The 17,176-nt window shown below is 44.6% G+C and overlaps 2 protein-coding genes across 4 annotated transcripts in view; both read left to right on the forward strand.

Moving 5' to 3' along the window:
• tmco1 (transmembrane and coiled-coil domains 1) overlaps positions 1–1,367 on the forward strand; it is a 4,488-nt gene extending 3,121 nt beyond the window's left edge. Inside the window, exon 7 of the mRNA XM_015962292.3 lies at positions 983–1,367. Coding sequence (XP_015817778.1) covers positions 983–1,081 — 99 coding nt within the window. The 3' untranslated portion in view covers positions 1,082–1,367. The remainder of the gene's footprint in view (positions 1–982) is intronic.
• Positions 1,368–2,455: 1,088 nt separating this feature from the next.
• On the forward strand, positions 2,456–16,612 carry aldh9a1a.1 (aldehyde dehydrogenase 9 family, member A1a, tandem duplicate 1). Of its 3 annotated transcripts, XM_054749629.2 has the most exons (13): positions 2,456–2,571; positions 4,029–4,186; positions 4,775–4,940; positions 7,389–7,534; positions 9,167–9,296; positions 9,376–9,510; positions 10,311–10,507; positions 14,536–14,676; positions 15,251–15,439; positions 15,517–15,604; positions 15,676–15,817; positions 16,023–16,135; positions 16,209–16,612. In XM_054749629.2, exons 2-13 carry the CDS (start codon positions 4,070–4,072, stop codon positions 16,301–16,303), a joined length of 1,659 nt encoding a protein of 552 aa, XP_054605604.2. In that variant the 5' UTR covers positions 2,456–2,571; positions 4,029–4,069; the 3' UTR covers positions 16,304–16,612. The 3 variants fall into 3 exon arrangements, with proteins under 3 accessions (XP_054605604.2, XP_054605605.1, XP_070401959.1); XM_054749630.2 differs by lacking the exon at positions 4,029–4,186 and having other exon boundaries at positions 2,555–2,571; XM_070545858.1 differs by lacking the exons at positions 2,456–2,571; positions 4,029–4,186 and adding an exon at positions 4,196–4,487.
• The last annotated feature ends 564 nt before the right edge of the window (positions 16,613–17,176 follow it).

Raw genomic sequence — 17,176 nt, forward strand, 5'->3', positions numbered from 1 at the left:
TTATTGAGTCGTGTCAAGGTGCTGTAGGAGCGTGCACTAGCACCGTGTCCTCAGAGAGATTAGTTATTATTTATCAGCGTGAGGAACTTATTTCTACCTTATTTATAAACTATTTATTTACAAGTCCATCAGTTAATGTAATAATTGTCCCAACCACAGCCGCACCCCCACCCCGGTCTCACAGCAATCGGGGCAAGCTGCACGTGTGTTTAGCGCGCCGCACGTGAACATTTAGCCATTTTTAGCGGCTCAGGAGCCCACAGGTGCGGTGTGTGTTACTCACTCTGGTTAATCCAACAGGGAGCCGGCTCTGTGAGCCGTTTCTTTAGCGACTGACACATCACAACATCATTCCCTTTCCTAATGTCCTGAAGAACGGTCCGGAGCGCAGGCGGAGTGTTTAGCTAACCTGCAGGAAATGTCGACGACAGTTATCCAGAAAGTAGCTAAGGGTTACCAGAGATGTTTCTGAGGTGTTCGCTAGGTACTTTTAAGATTTAAAAAGTCAGGAAGGGGGTCTGAGAAGCTGCTAGAAATAGCGTCAAAGTCGCCAAGTTGGCAACACTGTGGGAGGAGCGCTTCATTTGCAACTCAGGGCAGCGCAAGTGGGAGGAGCAAATAATCGACTTGTTTTTGTTTTTATAATCGTTCAAAACTCAGATCGTAATCGTGATTAAAGTTCGATTAATTGGGCAGCCCTGTCTCTCGCCTCAAATGTAACTTGCTGGAACTGTAAAAACTCTGTAGCGTATATTATGTTTTTGCATCTTGCTAACTGTCCCTTGATTAGTGAAAACAGAATACACCTGTTATCTCTCAGCTTCGTGGCGAGATCTGACACCTCCAGCTCAAGTTTCATTTGTTTTGCCCGTTTCAGGTTCATAGTTTGAATTAGAAATTCACACGAACTCTTATTACAAATGCTGTTAGTTCTTCATTTCTGCTGCTGATGGACACATTTTATCGTCTGTTTTCCTTCCAGAACATTCAGAAGATGCTCGGCCTGGCACCCTCCAGAGCTGCAACTAAACAGGCCGGTGGCTTCCTGGGACCTCCTCCCCAAGCAGCCAAGTTCTCCTAACCAGTTTGAGACTGACACCGCCCACCCATGTGGAGCAAATGTCGCATCAGTTGCATCAAAACTTTATTTCTCATTTGTGTGTTTATTTAACATGAGCTGTTTTCATAGAAATTAGATATTGTCTTGTTCACGAAATTCAGTTCATGAACAAATTTGATTTTCAGCCCATTGAGGTTTTAATTATTGACCAGCAAATTTACATGTGGCCCATTTTCAGTATTACTGTACGTCTCCACTTCGATTTGAGCATATTTCATATAAATAAAGTTTTATTAATTGATTTTAATATTGTTTTTGCTTAATGTTTCCTCTCACTTAAAATCAGTCCAATTATCAAAGGTGAAGCCTGAGATGTTTCTCTGGAACCCATGTTGCTAAATAGCTTGAAACGCTCCATATTCCAATAGTAAAATGTGTGAAAAAGAAAAATAATTTTAACTACCTCTTAAATGTACAATCCTGGACAAACTTCATCCAGTAATTGTGCCGGTCCCCAGCTCAATGATTGGATCATAACGCATCCATCAAACCACTCCTCTGAACATCGCTCATCCCTCTCTTAAAGAGCAAGTCACCCCCAAATAAACTTTTTTTTTTTGCTAATAAACTAAATAAACGAGTGTCTAATCGTGCTGCAGACATGTGTCGTCAATAATTTGGCACTTCAGTGCATCTTAGTTAAAATTTAAATATTCTGCCTAAAACTGGCAGTGTTGTGCCGTTGTCAGGTAAAAACTCTGCACTGTATTCTAATTTGTCTGCCACCGCTACTGGCTAAGAGGTATGCTATGATGTAAACTGGTACATTATGATGTCACAGTGCTGTCATGAGCCTGTGTGTGTGTGTGTGTGTATTTTTTAGCAGCTCTGCCCTCTCGGTCTGCCAGGCAACAGCATTTGTTGCATTTTTCAAACATGAAGTGGGAGTGGAGTTAGACTCTGATAGGGGTTGACTTGCTCTTTAATGTACGAAACCTGCATTCTCGTCAGAGCAGCTGAACTGCCTAGTGTAACGTCCTCTGTTTTTGCAAATTTCATGTAAGGAACGAAGCGGAAGTCTGATTCCATTTCTGGTTCCCAATTACAAAAGGGAAATTCCAACCTATTGTTCCACTCCTTTAACAACCTCGACACATACCCATCAAACCTGGACTCGCTAATTCCCGGGTAACGGCACAGTCTTTAAAACAAAGTTGTGATTTATGAAAACTTTTAATGCATTCAGAAATAAAATAATGTGCAATTTCAGCACAAAGCCAGTGAGAGGAGGTTCTGTCCAGAGTTAATTTTGACCAGAGAAGCTCAGCAGAGCTGCATGTCTACTGGTATGTTGCAAGCAGATGTTGCACCGTACTCTGCAGCCATCAAATTCTGTGAGTCTAGGGGGAGGAGCTTTAGGACGGGTCAGACCTTTGATTTTTTTTATTGTAGCTTGCTTGAACGGCTTTTTCCAAGGACTTGCACGACACCTTCAACAATCCTGGTAAATGGTGAGTCAGGTTAGATTTGTTTTTCAATTTAAAAGAGGTTTCCATCAAGGGGTTTTCATCGGTTTTGACAGCAGTCATTGCATCCTCAGACAGAAATCTCAGTGAGTTCAGAAACTTCTCACTGGCTCAGTATTTTCCTTTAAATTCCTGTTTTTCTGGCTTGGTTTCTTAAAAAAATATATTAATATTACAATGTTATAGTATAAAAGTGTGTGTGTTTGCGTGAATGGGCGGGGCTGACTCTGGTGCAGCTCTGCCTTTGTAGTTCTGCAGCGAGCACCCTCTCTTGAAGTTAAAACTGAGCATCAGGTTGGAAGGGAGTGGAAACTATTGATCTGGAATTACCTACACCCTCTGGGGTCGGAGCTTAGACGTTTCTAGACCATTTTTCCAGGTGCTGGTGCAATCATAGAATCGCGCCTGGGCCAGAGGTCCAAAGTGAGAAAATATCCAGTGAACAGTCTTGTTGATGTCAGAGAATAGTCAGACGGGTTCTAGATTACAGAAAGACCTACCAAGGTCTACATCTCTGAACCACAACATGTTGAAGCTTGAAGCAGATGGACTCCAGCAGCAGAAGAAGACCACACCAGGTGTCTCTCCCGTCAGCTAACAGGAACCTGAGGCTACAACTCACACAGGATCACCAGAACTGGACCAGAAGAGACTGGAAAATGTTTCCTGGTCTGATGAGTCTGGATCTCAGCTGCAACCTTCAGATGGTCGGGTCAGAATCTGGTGTCACCAACATGAAAGCATGGATCCATCCTGCCTTGTATCGATGCTTCAGGCTGCTGCTGGTGGTGTAATGGTTTGGGGGAGATGTTCTAGTCCCACTTTGGACCCCTTAGTACCACCTGAGCCTGGTTTAAACACCACAGCCCATGAGTATTCACCTCTTGATGAAAAATGCTGCTGATTTTTTTGGGAGGATGGGACATGATCCGCAAAATAGTTCCAATATGAAATGGTTTAGGTGTAACATCCTTCTGAAAAAGGAATCTAGAAAGGGTTGGGATGTAGTTTGACCTTATTTTTAATAAGATCTGGTGGAGAATCTTACTACGGCAGGTAAAAACTATTATTTTCATTGTTTGCTGTTTATAATATAAGACTACATTTAACAGTCAACAAAGTTCAGCTCCTCCTAGATCTGTGATTATTATTAATGCATTTAGCTTTAAAGGGTAATATTTTAAATGAAAACTACTGATGGGGACGTTAATTGACCACGATCGTTATGTCCGCGGTGGAAATATATTAATAGGGAGCTTTTGTAAATAGGAAAAAATACATATTCAAAACACCAAATTTAGAGAAGATATGGAGTGGAGAAGCGGGGTGATGCTAAGGTGATACGTTTATGTGTTACTCTGAGTGGAAAAAGGGAGATAATTCACTCGGCGTTGAAAGTTTTATTGCAAGATTGCGACAAATGAACGTTATCCTCTCCCCAGAAAGCAGGAGGCGTGTCCTGGTGTAAAACCTACCTGTTGACATGATCAGACGTCCGGGTGCAGTAGTGCGACTTTGGTGGATGCAAGCTGCCGTAAAACACCAGAGAAGAAGACCGGACGTCCATTTTGTATCAAATCTGTCTGCAGGATCAGTAAAGGTCAGCCCCTCACCTTTTCCTCTGTGTGTGCGTGCGTGCATCTCAGAAGTCTCCATCAATGTCTCAGGCTAAGTCATACTCCCAGAAATACAGAAAGGAGTGGGAGTCAAACCCAGACTACCAGGGTTGGTTGCAGCCATCTGTAGTGGATGCTAGACGGGCATTCTGTTTGTATTGTAAGGCAGATATTTATGCCAAATTAAGTGATATAAAAAAGCACATGACGACTAGAAAACATTCTCAAAAGGCAACAAAATACAACGTCTCTACCCATCAAACAGCTGCGCGTGCAGCCGCCTTGGTGAGTTCCATTACTTTACTTGAAGACGATCTGAACCACGCTTGTTAGTAAAAACATACAACTGCGTGTGACACTTGATTTTAAATGCACCCTTACACGCGTGTCGTGTAAAATAAACACGTTTCCACCGCAGCTAGTGTTGGATCTTCCAGCGGCCCGACCTCGGGGGCGTTCCAGCTGATTTTTTTTTTTTTTTTCCAATTTCCGAGTACAAATGGAACGCACCATCAACACTCCTCCTCCTTGAGAGCAGCGCTGGCTGTAACTGGTTTGTTCGTCTCTTCCAGTTCCAGACCACCTCCTCTTTGAAAATGGCTCAGGCGATCCTGGACGTGATGCCCGGAGCCTCGACGGGGACCGTGCAGGTGTCGGACCCGCTGAACTTCTGGGCTGGAAAACGAGTCGAACCGAGGCAGCAGAAAAATGCCGAGCCCGTGTTCGAGCCTGCAACTGGTGATTGTTTTTTTTTACTGTGTTAACATTAGTTTGGGAAAAACTAACAAGTTCATTTAAAGCGTGTGACAGTTGAACAAGGCGTTCTGTGCGGCGTACCGAGTGAGCTGAACTCGTTCAGAAGAGAGAGCTAACATGTTACGTAATAGTGATGTGTTGGTCCCGAACGAATCGTCTCTAAGAGCCGGCTCTTTGAAATGAACGACGGGAGCTGGCTCGTCATTGGCGTAGAAACGATAAACATTTGATATATTGCTTTTTTTTCATTAGTAAATTATTTTACATATAGTTTAGCATTACTTTGGTTATTAATGTACTCTACGCAACAGAAAATCTGAGGAGCCACTTGGGAGCCGAAAGAGCCGACTCTTTTTGGTGAGCTGAGCCAAAAGAACTGGCTCTAAAAAGAGCCGGAATTCCCATCACTATTACATAACACCTTGCATCAGGATCTGCTCAACTCTAAATTACAGACATATCATGCAAGCGGGAGTCGGTGGGTTTTACGCTAAACTTTGAATGTTTTAATGCTTTTCTATTATCTTTTTGTGTAAAGTCAATGTTGAACCAACCTCCAACAAAGCTGCGCAAAGCTCAGTTTTTACGCAGAACATTTCAGGCTTGAACACTTTTTATCAAAGGAAGTCCACTTGAATTGCTCTTTAGCTCTATTCTAAATCACAAGACAACTCCAGCGTCATCCCTGGGTGGGGTTATTTCAGCAATTTGAGCAGAGCATCTTGTGAATTCTTGAAAAGTGCTGGAGGGGTTTTATGGGTAACACCAGGAGAGCACAAAGCTACTGTAAACACGCTGCAGCGGTTGAGAAGTTAAGGGCTGGGCGATTTATCAAAAATGTATCAATGTCAAAATTTCTGACTGTCGTTTTTCCCATGTCACTACATTTGATAATTAAAAAAATGAAAAGATGTGTGTAGGTTGGCCACAGTTCATTTCACTTTAAGAAGCTGTACCACCTTCAGTCATGTGACTTTAACCCCCAAATTCCACTACCTCCGCTCCGACATGAACGCCGGAGCAAAATCGGTCCCGTTGTAGTCAATCAGAGCAATTCCACTACTGCGGCTGTGCTCCGGCAGTGCGGCGCTGTGCGCCGCCCTCTGTTCCGGCGTCCGGCAAAAATAGAATCGATCCTATTTTTGCCGGAAGCCGGAGCACCTCCGCAGTAAATGGACAAAAATCACAAACGCCCAACAGGAAAAGGAGCGAGCACAATTTCCGTTTTTCACAATAAATCGATAAACAAAAGGCGTTTTTTTTTTCATATGCACAGGTTTAACAACTTTTAACCACTATCAATGGCGGCTGAAGTTTAAATGCACAAAAGTAAGCCATAAATACAGTTTCCACTATCAAAGTAGTCACACTTTGTTGATCCAAACACTGCTGATCTCTCAACACAAATGATGGGCAGATTAAACAGTTCATTTCTATGCTTCTCCCACACAACGGGTGTTTGGATCTAACTTCCGCGTTTAATGCTCGGACTGTATCGCAAGATCTCGAAAATCCTGCGCATGCTTGTTTGCCCACCTCAGGTCTCCGCACCGGAGCGGAGCCGTTATAGAGCGGGTAGCAGTAAAAATTTAGTTCGGAAGCGAGCGGCTGCGGAAGGTGGGGGCGGACCGGAGCGGAGCGGAGGTAGTGGAATTTGGGGGTTAAAGTCACTCAAAATAATAGTGATGGGATTTCCGGCTCTTTTTAGGGAGCCGGTTCTTTTGGCTCAGCTCACCAAAAAGAGCCGGCTCTTTCGGCTCCCAAGTGGCTCCTCAGATTTTCTGTTGCGTAGAGTACATTTATAACCAACATAATGCTAAACTATATGTAAAATAATTTACTAATGTAAAAATAAAAGCAATATATCAAATATTTATCATTTCTATGGATGAACACTGAACACTTTAAGAAATCTCCACTTTCCGACTGCTGGCGCTCATTTTCTCACCGTCTTCGCCGCACTCTCCTCCCTCTCGCTCGCCTTTTTCCTCCTCCTCATTCCCTCTCGTCTCTCTCCACCCGCATGTGCTCTGCTGTGTGTCTGAGTCTGATCCTCCCTCTTCCCCGCCCCTACTGCTCTGTGTGTGGACAGTCTGGACACACAGTTACACATGTTGACCAATCGCCTGTAGCTTTCACCAAGGCAGGGGGGGAGGGGACGGCTCCCAATGACGAGCCGGCTCCCATCGTTCACTTCAAAGAGCCGGCTCTTAGAGCCGGTTCGTTCGCGACCGACACATCACTACAAAATAATGCGCGTGAAGCCTTAGTGGACAACTTCTGTTTTTGCGCATACATGTAGTTATCGTCCACTTATCGTAATCAAGGTGACCGCCTTAATATGCCGTGATATTGATTTTAGGCCATATCACCAGAGCCCTAGTTTAAACCATGCTGAGCGTGTGTTTAAGCCCTTTAGCTGTTTTTCAGGTCGTGTCCTGTGTCAGATGGTGCCATGTGGAGCTGAAGAGGTGGATGAAGCCATTCAGAGTGCTTACTCTGCCTACCTAAAATGGCGCAAGATGGCTGGGATGGAGAGAGCTCGGATAATGCTGGAGGCTGCCCGTATTATCAGAGTGAGATGATCACACACACACACACAAATTGGAGCTGACCGTTGCAAGAATGCAGCAAGACATTAGTTGCTCATTAACAGGAAAAACTCTTCCATCACTGTTGGCCTAGATTTTTGTAAAGGGGGCCTTTTGTGTGTGTGTCACACGGAGGACTTCGCCCTTATTCACAAGATAATTGTCAAGATCATGGACTGTAAAGTAATGGCTCCAAAACCTCTCAGCCTCTACCTCACAAAGCTACAACGGCTGGCTGAAATCTGTTAGCTTTGCTAAAAAGCTTAACCGGGGGGGGGGGGGGGGTATACAAGGGCATGATAAAACAAAAGCTGCTTTTACTTGTATTATATACATCATTGGATATTATTTAGAGTTTTTAAGGAATTATAAGGAAACTACTGAATCAGAAATGATGTCAAGTTTTGTTTGATTCTCGGAGACCAAGGCCTTGTGACCCACCACATGGTTCTGACCATTGACCCTATGTATAATGGACGGACCGGACCCCTCCACGCCGTCACTTTCTGAAGAGCTGAATTGAAGTCCAGTGGTCAGTTCCCACCACTGCCATCTTGGCCACGTCACGTACTTCGTCACTTCCGTTAAAATAAATGAATAGGCAAAGAACAGGGTATCCGCGGGTCCTTAAAAAGTACTAAATTGTCTTAAATTTGCTTTTCCAAATTTAAGGTCCTAAAAATCCTTAAAAATGTCAAATAATCCTTAAATACAGTTTCCAAAGGTCTTAAATTACCAAAGACCCAATAAACAAGATTCTTTTATTTCTGTAAAATTTTCGTGAATTTCTAGTTGGTGTTCAGCATTTTTTGTGTATGATGTTGGCGTAAGCGGAACCGTACACATTCAGCTGGTTGTGAAAGGGGGCTTTTTTTAGATGAGCACATTAGCTGGTTAAGCTAGTGGGAGCTTGCGCCATGGGGAAGTGGAAGTTTAATGGTAAATGGATGGCTAATCCCACGTTTGCGACGTGGTTAGCACCGGTTCCAGGCAATAGCTGGAAATTATAGCTTAAATTTAATTTTTAAAATAGCTTAAATTTCGTCAAAATGGCCTTAAAAATGTCTTAAAAAGTCTGAAATTCAACTCCCTTAAACCTGCAGAAACCCTGAAAGAAGTCAAGCTGAGACTGGGGCTGTGAGGGTGGGGGCAGCTGATTGACACCTATCAGACTCTGAGGCAATGTAGCTACAAGCTAACAGTGCTAATCCAGAGCTAATCAGGAAACTACAGCTGAGTGACTCTGCTACCCTCCGCCTTCTAGGCTGTAACACTTAATGTGAGGCTAAGGCCTTATCTGGAGCAAACGGGACAAGCCACTAGCACTAGTGGCTCATCTGACATCTGTCAATCAAAAGGACACTCCCCAAATAATTCATAATTTCAAGCTTTAATTGTATCTAAATGAATGTGTATGCTGTAAACATGTTTCTTGTGTGTGGCTCGGGGGCCACAAAGAGGGGGCCTTCAGGCCGGACCTGCTTTTTGAGTACCGCTGGTTTAGACCTTTGGTGTAGTATGTGATGGTTCTGCAGGGCTGTGACGCAAAGGATGATTAATACTTGATGAATCATTGATTTTCAAACAACCCTTTTTCCATCTTTCCTATCAAAACAGGAAAAAAGGGAGAAAATTGCAAAGCTGGAAGTGATCAACAACGGGAAGTCCATCACTGAAGCTCTGGTGGATATTGATATTGCATGGCAGTGCATTGAGTACTATGCTGGTCTGGCTGGGGCGCTTGCAGGTGAGTGCACCCAGATATTTGCTTGTAAATGTGTGTTCTTGTCAAGCTGAGGTCCTTGAACATGACTTTGTGATTGCAGGTCAGCACGTCCAGCTTCCCGGTGGAGCGTTTGCCTACACCAGGAGGGAGCCCCTTGGTGTGTGTGTGGGAATCGGTGCATGGAACTACCCCTTCCAGATTGCAGCCTGGAAGTCCGCTCCTGCTCTTGCATGTGGTCAGTGCGCAGGATTGTGTAATACTTTTGTCACATTCAAAGCTCATTACGACTGTCATCAACGCAGCTATCTAAACACATTTTTGAAGAGAGTAATAAACTGGAAAAAGAAACTTCAAGGGTTCCTCACTATTCTGTCAGGCATCCATAACGATGCCTCCAGTTGCCAAAAATTTGGGAACTCTGTGGTCAATGTAGTAGCGTTTAAAAAATAAAACGCTTAGTGACTTTCTCAGTGACCAGTCTAGTTGTTTTTCCTCTACCAGGGTATCCGCGGGTCCTTAAAAAGTCTTAAATTTACTTTTCCAAATTTAAAGCCTTGAAAATCCTTAAAAATGACAAATAATCCTTAAATACAGTTTCCAAAGGTCTTAAATTACCAAAGACCCAATAAACTAGATTAGTTTATTTCTATGACTTTTTCGTGAATTTCTAGTTGGTGTTCAGCATTTTTTGTGTATGATGTTGCCGTAAGCGGAACCGTACACATTCAGTTGGTTGTGAAAGGGGGCTATTTTTAGATGAGCACATTAGCTGGTTAAGCTAGTGGGAGCTTGTGCCATGGAGAAGTGCAAGTTCAATGGTAAATGGATGGCTAATCCCACGTTCGCGACATGGTTAGGACCGATTCCAGGCAATAGCTGGAAATTATAGCTTAAATTAAATAATAATAATTAAAAAAGCTTAAATTTGGTCAAATTGGCCTTAAAAAAGGTCTTAAAAAGTCTTAAATTTGGCTCCCTCAAGCCTGCAGATACCCTGTCTACAAATGAACTACAATGCAGGTCTGTTTTTGGTAGGTAATGCCATGGTATTCAAGCCCTCTCCCTTCACGCCTGTGACTGCTGTGATCCTGGCTGAGATCTACAAAGAGGCGGGGGTGCCCGATGGGCTCTTCTGTGTGGTCCAAGGTGGAGCCGAGACTGGCACCATACTCTGCCAACATCCCAAAGTTGCCAAGGTCTCCTTTACTGGCAGCGTTCCAACAGGCAAAAAGGTAGAGACACAACTGTATGTTTCAGCAGGGCAGGAAAAAATATTCATAACAAGTCTTAAAGTTAGGCAAACACAAGAAATGACCTCATGTCAACTATTTTGTGTGACTTAAACGTTTTGAATCGGTGATGGGGTGGGGTATCTCTGGATTATTCAGTTAGTCTGAGCAGCTTTAGTTGAAACCTCTTCTGTGTTCGCCCATAAGCTGGATGGAGTTTGGCCCACTTTCGTTGGGATTGAGGCATTCATTTGTGCATGGCTCTCTCCCTCTGCAGCACTTTAATCAGGTTGAGAACTGATCTTTGGACTATTCATAAACTTGTATACATGTATATTCTTTTGTTGAGCTGATCTGTTGAAGGTTATCTGCTCTGTTGGTAGGCCATTGCCGTATTTTATGGCCTTATTATCAACAATCTATAGCTGACAGACAGATGGCTCAGTTTTGACCTTGTTCTTCTGGGGCGACGGTGGCACAGGAGTTAGGCGCTCGCCCCACAACGGGGAAAGTTGATGTAGCATCCAGGAGAGAGCAGAGCACGTCTCTGCTAGTAGAAGCTAAATGTTAGCATTAGCCGGTCCCAACAGAATTCTTTCAGGCTTGTGTTTTTGGTGGAGATGAAACATCAACGTTAACAAGCAAACTTGGTGGTAGAGTCGTGTTGCTGTTATCCAATCGGAGGCGTGATGTCTGATTATCATTAAGAATGCTAATGAGAGACTTCAAATCTCACCATTTTACGTGCATTGATCCTGCTAAAGCCGGGCGTACACTGTGCGACTTTTTCACTTTTTTGAGCCGATTTTCCAGTCGTGCGAGAAGCCACGATATCGGGGCGAGTTTTGCGCCGCTCGGTCGTGTAGTGTACAGGGGGTTACGAGAGGCGATTAACACCACGTGACCAGCCGCCGATCAGCAGTCGTGAGGTCGCAGGGACTTCTGGTGTGTTTAATATTTCGCTCGTCCCTCGTGAGAGTATCGCACTGTTGAAGCGGCGCTGCGAGCAGCTACGATCCAAAAAAGTATCAGAACCGCTCACGGCGCATGCGCGCGCAATCCTGCATCAACGCCGGTCGCTCGCTATTTCCCTAATAACACACACTGTTCGTTTTTGTTTCTACACGTTTTTTTTACTCACAAAGATTGTCAAGAAAGCGTGTTTGTCGTGTTCATGTCAAATTAAACTGATCACAAAACACAGATTCACTTTCTTTATTTCATTTTCCTCATCCAACCCCCATAAATCCCTGTGTGTCCTCCTGCAGCACTCCCGAAGGACAACAGGCAAGACAAAAAAGTCTGACGTGTTGAGTAAAAACTGCTATTTTTAGCACATTTTTAGGGCCGACGTGTTGCTACCAGACGTACAGTGTGAGCACATGACTCGTGAGATCTGCTCTGCGAGGAAGTCGTACAGTTTGAGCTGAAGCTGAACGCTGCGAGTGAAAAAGTCGCACAGTGTACGCCCGGCTATAGGGATCTCCTTACGCTGTCCGGGGACAGAGTCATCACCTGATCACCAGGAGGAGGTGGAATCTTCCGTGCTGTGGTACCGTTTTGCACTTGAAAGCGAGCAAAAAAGATGTTCAGCTCATTCAGCAGGGAGATGGTGATGTCACAGGTCCGTGGAGGGGGCTTGTAATCTATGATGGTCTGAATGCCCCGCCACAAGCTTACAATAAATGTATTATTTAGTCTGGCCACGCTCCATTGACGGCTCTCGGTTGTGGGGCGGGTTCTACCGTTGTCTTTCAAATGATCTCCGCATTCCACTGGACAAAGAATGTGACGTACTCTTGTTTCACTGTTGCATCATCCCACCCACCAGGCATATAGAGTGCCCTGATTGGCCCACAAAGCGGATAAAGCTCTGTGATTTGTTCACTAAGCAGATAGAGCACTATGATTGGCCCACCATTATGGACCAATCACAGCTCTTTATGTGTTTGAAACCTCTCTAGAGAGCTGTGATTGGCTAGCCAGAGTCCTGGTAGGAGCTGTGGAGGTTCCAATGGAGCATGCCCAGACCAAACTTTGCAAAGCAAGAATTTTCTAGTTCACTAGGCTAGTAAAGCCTCTGAAGACCCTTCTGGCCACACTTTTGCTTACAAACCGGTTTGGTGACTTTAACGAGCGGTCTGTAAGCAGGCATTAGCATGACAGTAATGTGGTCTGAGGCACCAAGGTGGGGGAGGGGGAAAGCTTTGTAAGCTCCTCTCTGGGTGGTGTAAACACAGTCCAGTGTGTTGTTTTCTCTTGTTGGAATGGTAAATGGCCTGTATTTGATATAGCGCCTTCTAGAGTCCTAGAACCCCCCAAGGCGCTTTACAACACAATCAGTCATTCACCCATTCACACACCCATTCACACACTGGTGGGGATGAGCTACGATGTAGCCACAGCTGCCCTGGGGCGCACTGACAGAGGCGAGGCTGCCGAGCACTGGCGCCACCGGTCCCTCCGACCACCACCAGCAGGCAACGTGGGTTAAGTGTCTTGCCCAAGGACACAACGACAGCCACAGACTGAGCGGGACTCGAACCTGCAACCTTCCGATTACGGGGCGAGCACTTAACTCCTGTGCCATCGTCGCCCACAAGTCAATGTGTTGCTGTATTTTTGGGAACATGCACTTTAGGTCTGCATGGTTGAAATCCCCAGCCCCAGGTTGAGAAAGGCATCAGGGTGGGCTGTCTGCTGCTCGCTGATGCGCTGGTACAGTTCATTCAGTGCCTCACTCCTGTTGTTGTCATTGGAGGAGGGAGGGATGTACACAGCACACAGTCGTATGGCTGAGTATTCCCTCGGTAGATAGAATGGCCGACACTTAATAACCATAAGCTCCGGTACAGGCGAGCAGTGTTTGCTGACCGCGACAGCATCGTGACACCAGGCGTCATTGATGTAAACACAGAGTCCACCCACGCGGGCCTTACCTCCCCTGACGATACCTCTGTCAGCACGGTAGCAGGTGAGCTGGTCGAGCTGAATGGCGCGGTCCGGGACACTGTCACTGCGCCATGTTTCTGTAAATATAAAAACACAACAGTCCTTTACATTCCTCTGAGATGAACGTTTCCGGATTTTTCCAGGCATCTTTGCCACATCATCCTTCTTTCATGAACTTTAACATCTAATACTGTCAGGGATTTTATCAATATGTTTATCAATAAACCCAATAAACCCGTTTCCTGCAGCTAGAGAGAGGGACAAGAAGCAATAAGGCAGACATACAACCAAGTGTGTGTGTGTGTGTGTGTGTGTGTGTGTGTGTGCGCGCGTGCGTGCGCTTCAGAACATTCAGTTAATAGGATTACAGTAATGAAATATAAAGTTTCCATAACCAATACCTAAATGCGATATTTAGAGTCAAAGACGGAGCATTTGTGTAAGCTTTCAGCACCCGCCCACCCCAACCTTTACCAGGTAAAACGCTTGTGGGAACATGTTCTCAGTTACAACCATGACCTGGCTGAGATGTCCTGAAGTTGGTGCAAAAAACTCAAAATGCATTTGAGCATATAAAGAAAAGCTGATAATGGAGCATGTAAGAACAAATAAAACATAATATATTTATATTGAATTGGTTCAAATGTTGGAAGATTTGCAGCCGTTGTATCTTAGAAAAAGTTTCCGGTTTGGATAATCTCTGTGATGGACTCCAAATTCCAGGTTGATGGACAAGTTCCTTTCTGGTTTTTGCTTTCTTAGCATGATGTAAACAACACACCTTTATGTTCCATGCATATCCATATGTATAGAGGAATTCACACATATGGTAAATAATGACTCAATGCTTCTATGCAGACCGTTTCTATTGAAGCAGTGTCTCTGGGTTTCTTTCTGCTTCACATATGGCTTCTGAATTTTTGGTTTAGTATTTGTTGAATGAATAACCCCACCCTGCCATAATGTCTGGTGACCAGATGATTAAAATAATCATTTCTGTATCCTAAAACCTGAAATATGAGAGAAATTTGACTGCAGGTTGTGTTGAGTGTGAACAAAATGCTCGTTTTCTCTCTTAGGTCATGGAAATGTCTGCCAAGGGAGTGAAGCAGGTGACTTTGGAGCTTGGAGGGAAGTCTCCCCTCATTATCTTCAAAGACTGTGATCTGGAGAACGCAGTGAGGGGAGCTCTCATGGCAAACTTCCTGACACAGGGACAGGTGCGACCTAAGGGTTATACAGGGTATCCGCGGGTCCTTAAAAAGTCTTAAAAAGTCTTAAATTTGCTTTTCCAAATTTAAGGCCTTGAAAATCCTTAAAAATGACAAATAATCCTTAAATACAGTTCCCAAAGGTCTTAAATTACCAAAGACCCAATAAACAAGATTCTTTTATTTCTATAAAATTTTCGTGAATTTTGAGTCTTCAACATTTTTTGTGTACAATGTTGGCGTAAGCGGAACCGTACACATTCAGTTGGTTGTGAAAGGGGGCTTTTTTTAGATGAGCACATTAGCTGGTTAAGCTAGTGGGAGCTTGTGCCATGGAGAAGTGCAAGTTTAATGGTAACTGGATGGCTAATCCCACGTTCGCGACGTGGTTAGCACCGGTTCCTGGCAATAGCTGGAAATTATAGCTTAAATTTAATTTAAAAAAATAGCTTAAATTTGGTCAAAGTGGCCTTAAAAAAGGTCTTAAAAGGTCTTAAATTTGGCTCCCTTATACCTGCAGATACCCTGGTTATAGAAAGTGTTCCTGCTCCAGAACATTCTAGAATGTGTCCTAAATGTGCAGGTGTGTTGCAACGGGACCAGAGTGTTTGTGCAGAAGGACATCATGCCACAGTTCCTGGAGGAAGTGGTGAAGAGGACCAAGGCTATCCTGGTGGGCGACCCCCTGCTCGACAGCACCAGAATGGGAGCACTGATCAATAAGCCCCACCTGGAGAAGGTGCTGGGGTTCGTCAGTCAGGCCAAGCTGCAGGTGTGTTGAATATCCGTGAGCTGGGAGACCAGAATGATTTAAGTTTATTAATAATAATAAAACTTCTGCTTTTTCAGGGAGCCAGAGTTCTTTGTGGAGGAGAACGGTTTGTTCCCAGTGACCCTAAACTGGTGAACGGGTACTTCATGTCCCCATGCGTACTGGGTATGTCTAATAGTTCCTCGTACTTGCTCCAGCCCTCACACCTGTGTGAATCACACCTGTCCTGTTTACAGATAACTGCAGAGATGACATGACCTGTGTGAAGGAGGAGATCTTTGGCCCAGTCATGTCCGTCCTGCCTTTTGACACGGAAGAGGAAGTGGTCCAGAGAGCCAATAACACCACATTTGGATTGGCCTCAGGCGTCTTCACCAGGTGAGCTTAGGAAGTCCTGACCCCACTGGGTGGTCCCTGCTCACTCAAACCCTTCTGATGCTTTGCCTTTAATGATAAGGACTTTATTGCTTTGTGCTGAACTTCTTAACCACCGTCATAAAACATTTTCAGGTTTTGTTGAGCAATAGATTTGATGTCAGCAAATTGTTAACCTTCATCACGTTTGCGTCCTTTCTGCCTACAGGGATATATCTCGAGCTCACCGTGTGGCGGAGAACCTGGAAGCAGGGACTTGCTTCATTAACAACTACAACATCAGCCCTGTAGAAGTGCCATTTGGAGGGTACAAGATGTCCGGTAGGTTGTGTGTCTGAAGGACCTTTCTGTTGGCACTGAAGCAAACGTCTGAAGCTCTGTCCTGATCTGGCAGGTTTTGGCAGAGAAAACGGCCAGGTGACCATCGAATACTACTCCCAGCTGAAGACGGTGGTTGTGGAAATGGGCGACGTGGACAACTACTTTTAAACTCCACAATCATTTAAACAATACACGAGAGCTGTGAATAACACTTTATTTCTACCCTCACTGCGGAGTACAGAATGCACTTTGTTCACACACCACACTAACTAGCTCCGGACACATCCTGAACCTCCTGTGAGCAACATGAGACGCACATGGATGTTAAATGAAAGCTGTGCTATTGCAAACACCAAGAGCCTTAATCTGAAAATCTGATTACAGTTGGGTCAGTACTAGGACATGTTTAATTTTTCTAAAGTTTGCTTTTGTAATTGCCTTTTTCTTCCTTGCAAGTAAAATGAAGTCTTTTGACAATGTTTATCCTCTTTGCTGCCTCTAAAACACACTGCATGGATATGTAGAACGAATAGTTTTAGATCAGTGCCGTCACATACACCTGCATTTTTCACCTTGATTAACTCGTGGCGTCGGGTTTAATAACAGTTCTGTCATTATTACAGTTTTATTGGAGCACTGGTAATTCTTACCAAGTGTTTGATAAATTTCAGGAGTCGATCACAAAAATGTTACTGCCTTTTTTTTTTTTTTTGGTATTTTTATGAATGGGGTCTGACTGCTGTCAATTGGGCCATTCCCATCTGTTCCGGGTCGGCCCGGGCCGGGTAGCCCCGGTCGGCCCCAGCCTGGCCCGGTTGATTCCACACATCCTTGTCTTAAGCCCATGTGGGCTGATTCTACCCACCAATCAGAGGCTTGCTCTAATGGAAGGTGTGAATTTGCTGTCAGCAGTGGGTGTGTTGGCCCTGGTCGGCCTGAAGCAGACCCCCTCGAGAAGAGGGCTGAGAATGAGCCTTGCTTGGCCCGGAAAAATACCAGGCCACCCAGATATGTAAACAACCTACGCTACCCGGCCCGGGC

Source organism: Nothobranchius furzeri, chromosome 16 (genome assembly GCF_043380555.1).
Source record: "Nothobranchius furzeri strain GRZ-AD chromosome 16, NfurGRZ-RIMD1, whole genome shotgun sequence".
In the NCBI taxonomy this organism is placed as follows: domain Eukaryota; kingdom Metazoa; phylum Chordata; class Actinopteri; order Cyprinodontiformes; family Nothobranchiidae; genus Nothobranchius; species Nothobranchius furzeri.

Bases quoted from the DNA above. Each gene is read 5' to 3' on its own strand.
- aldh9a1a.1 (XM_070545858.1), top strand. From the start codon at position 4,245: ATGTCTCAGGCTAAGTCATACTCCCAGAAATACAGAAAGGAGTGGGAG. The intron at 4,488-4,774 runs GTGAGTTCCATT...CGTCTCTTCCAG, and splicing joins CTGCGCGTGCAGCCGCCTTG to TTCCAGACCACCTCCTCTTT. The intron at 15,605-15,675 runs GTATGTCTAATA...TCCTGTTTACAG, and splicing joins CATGTCCCCATGCGTACTGG to ATAACTGCAGAGATGACATG.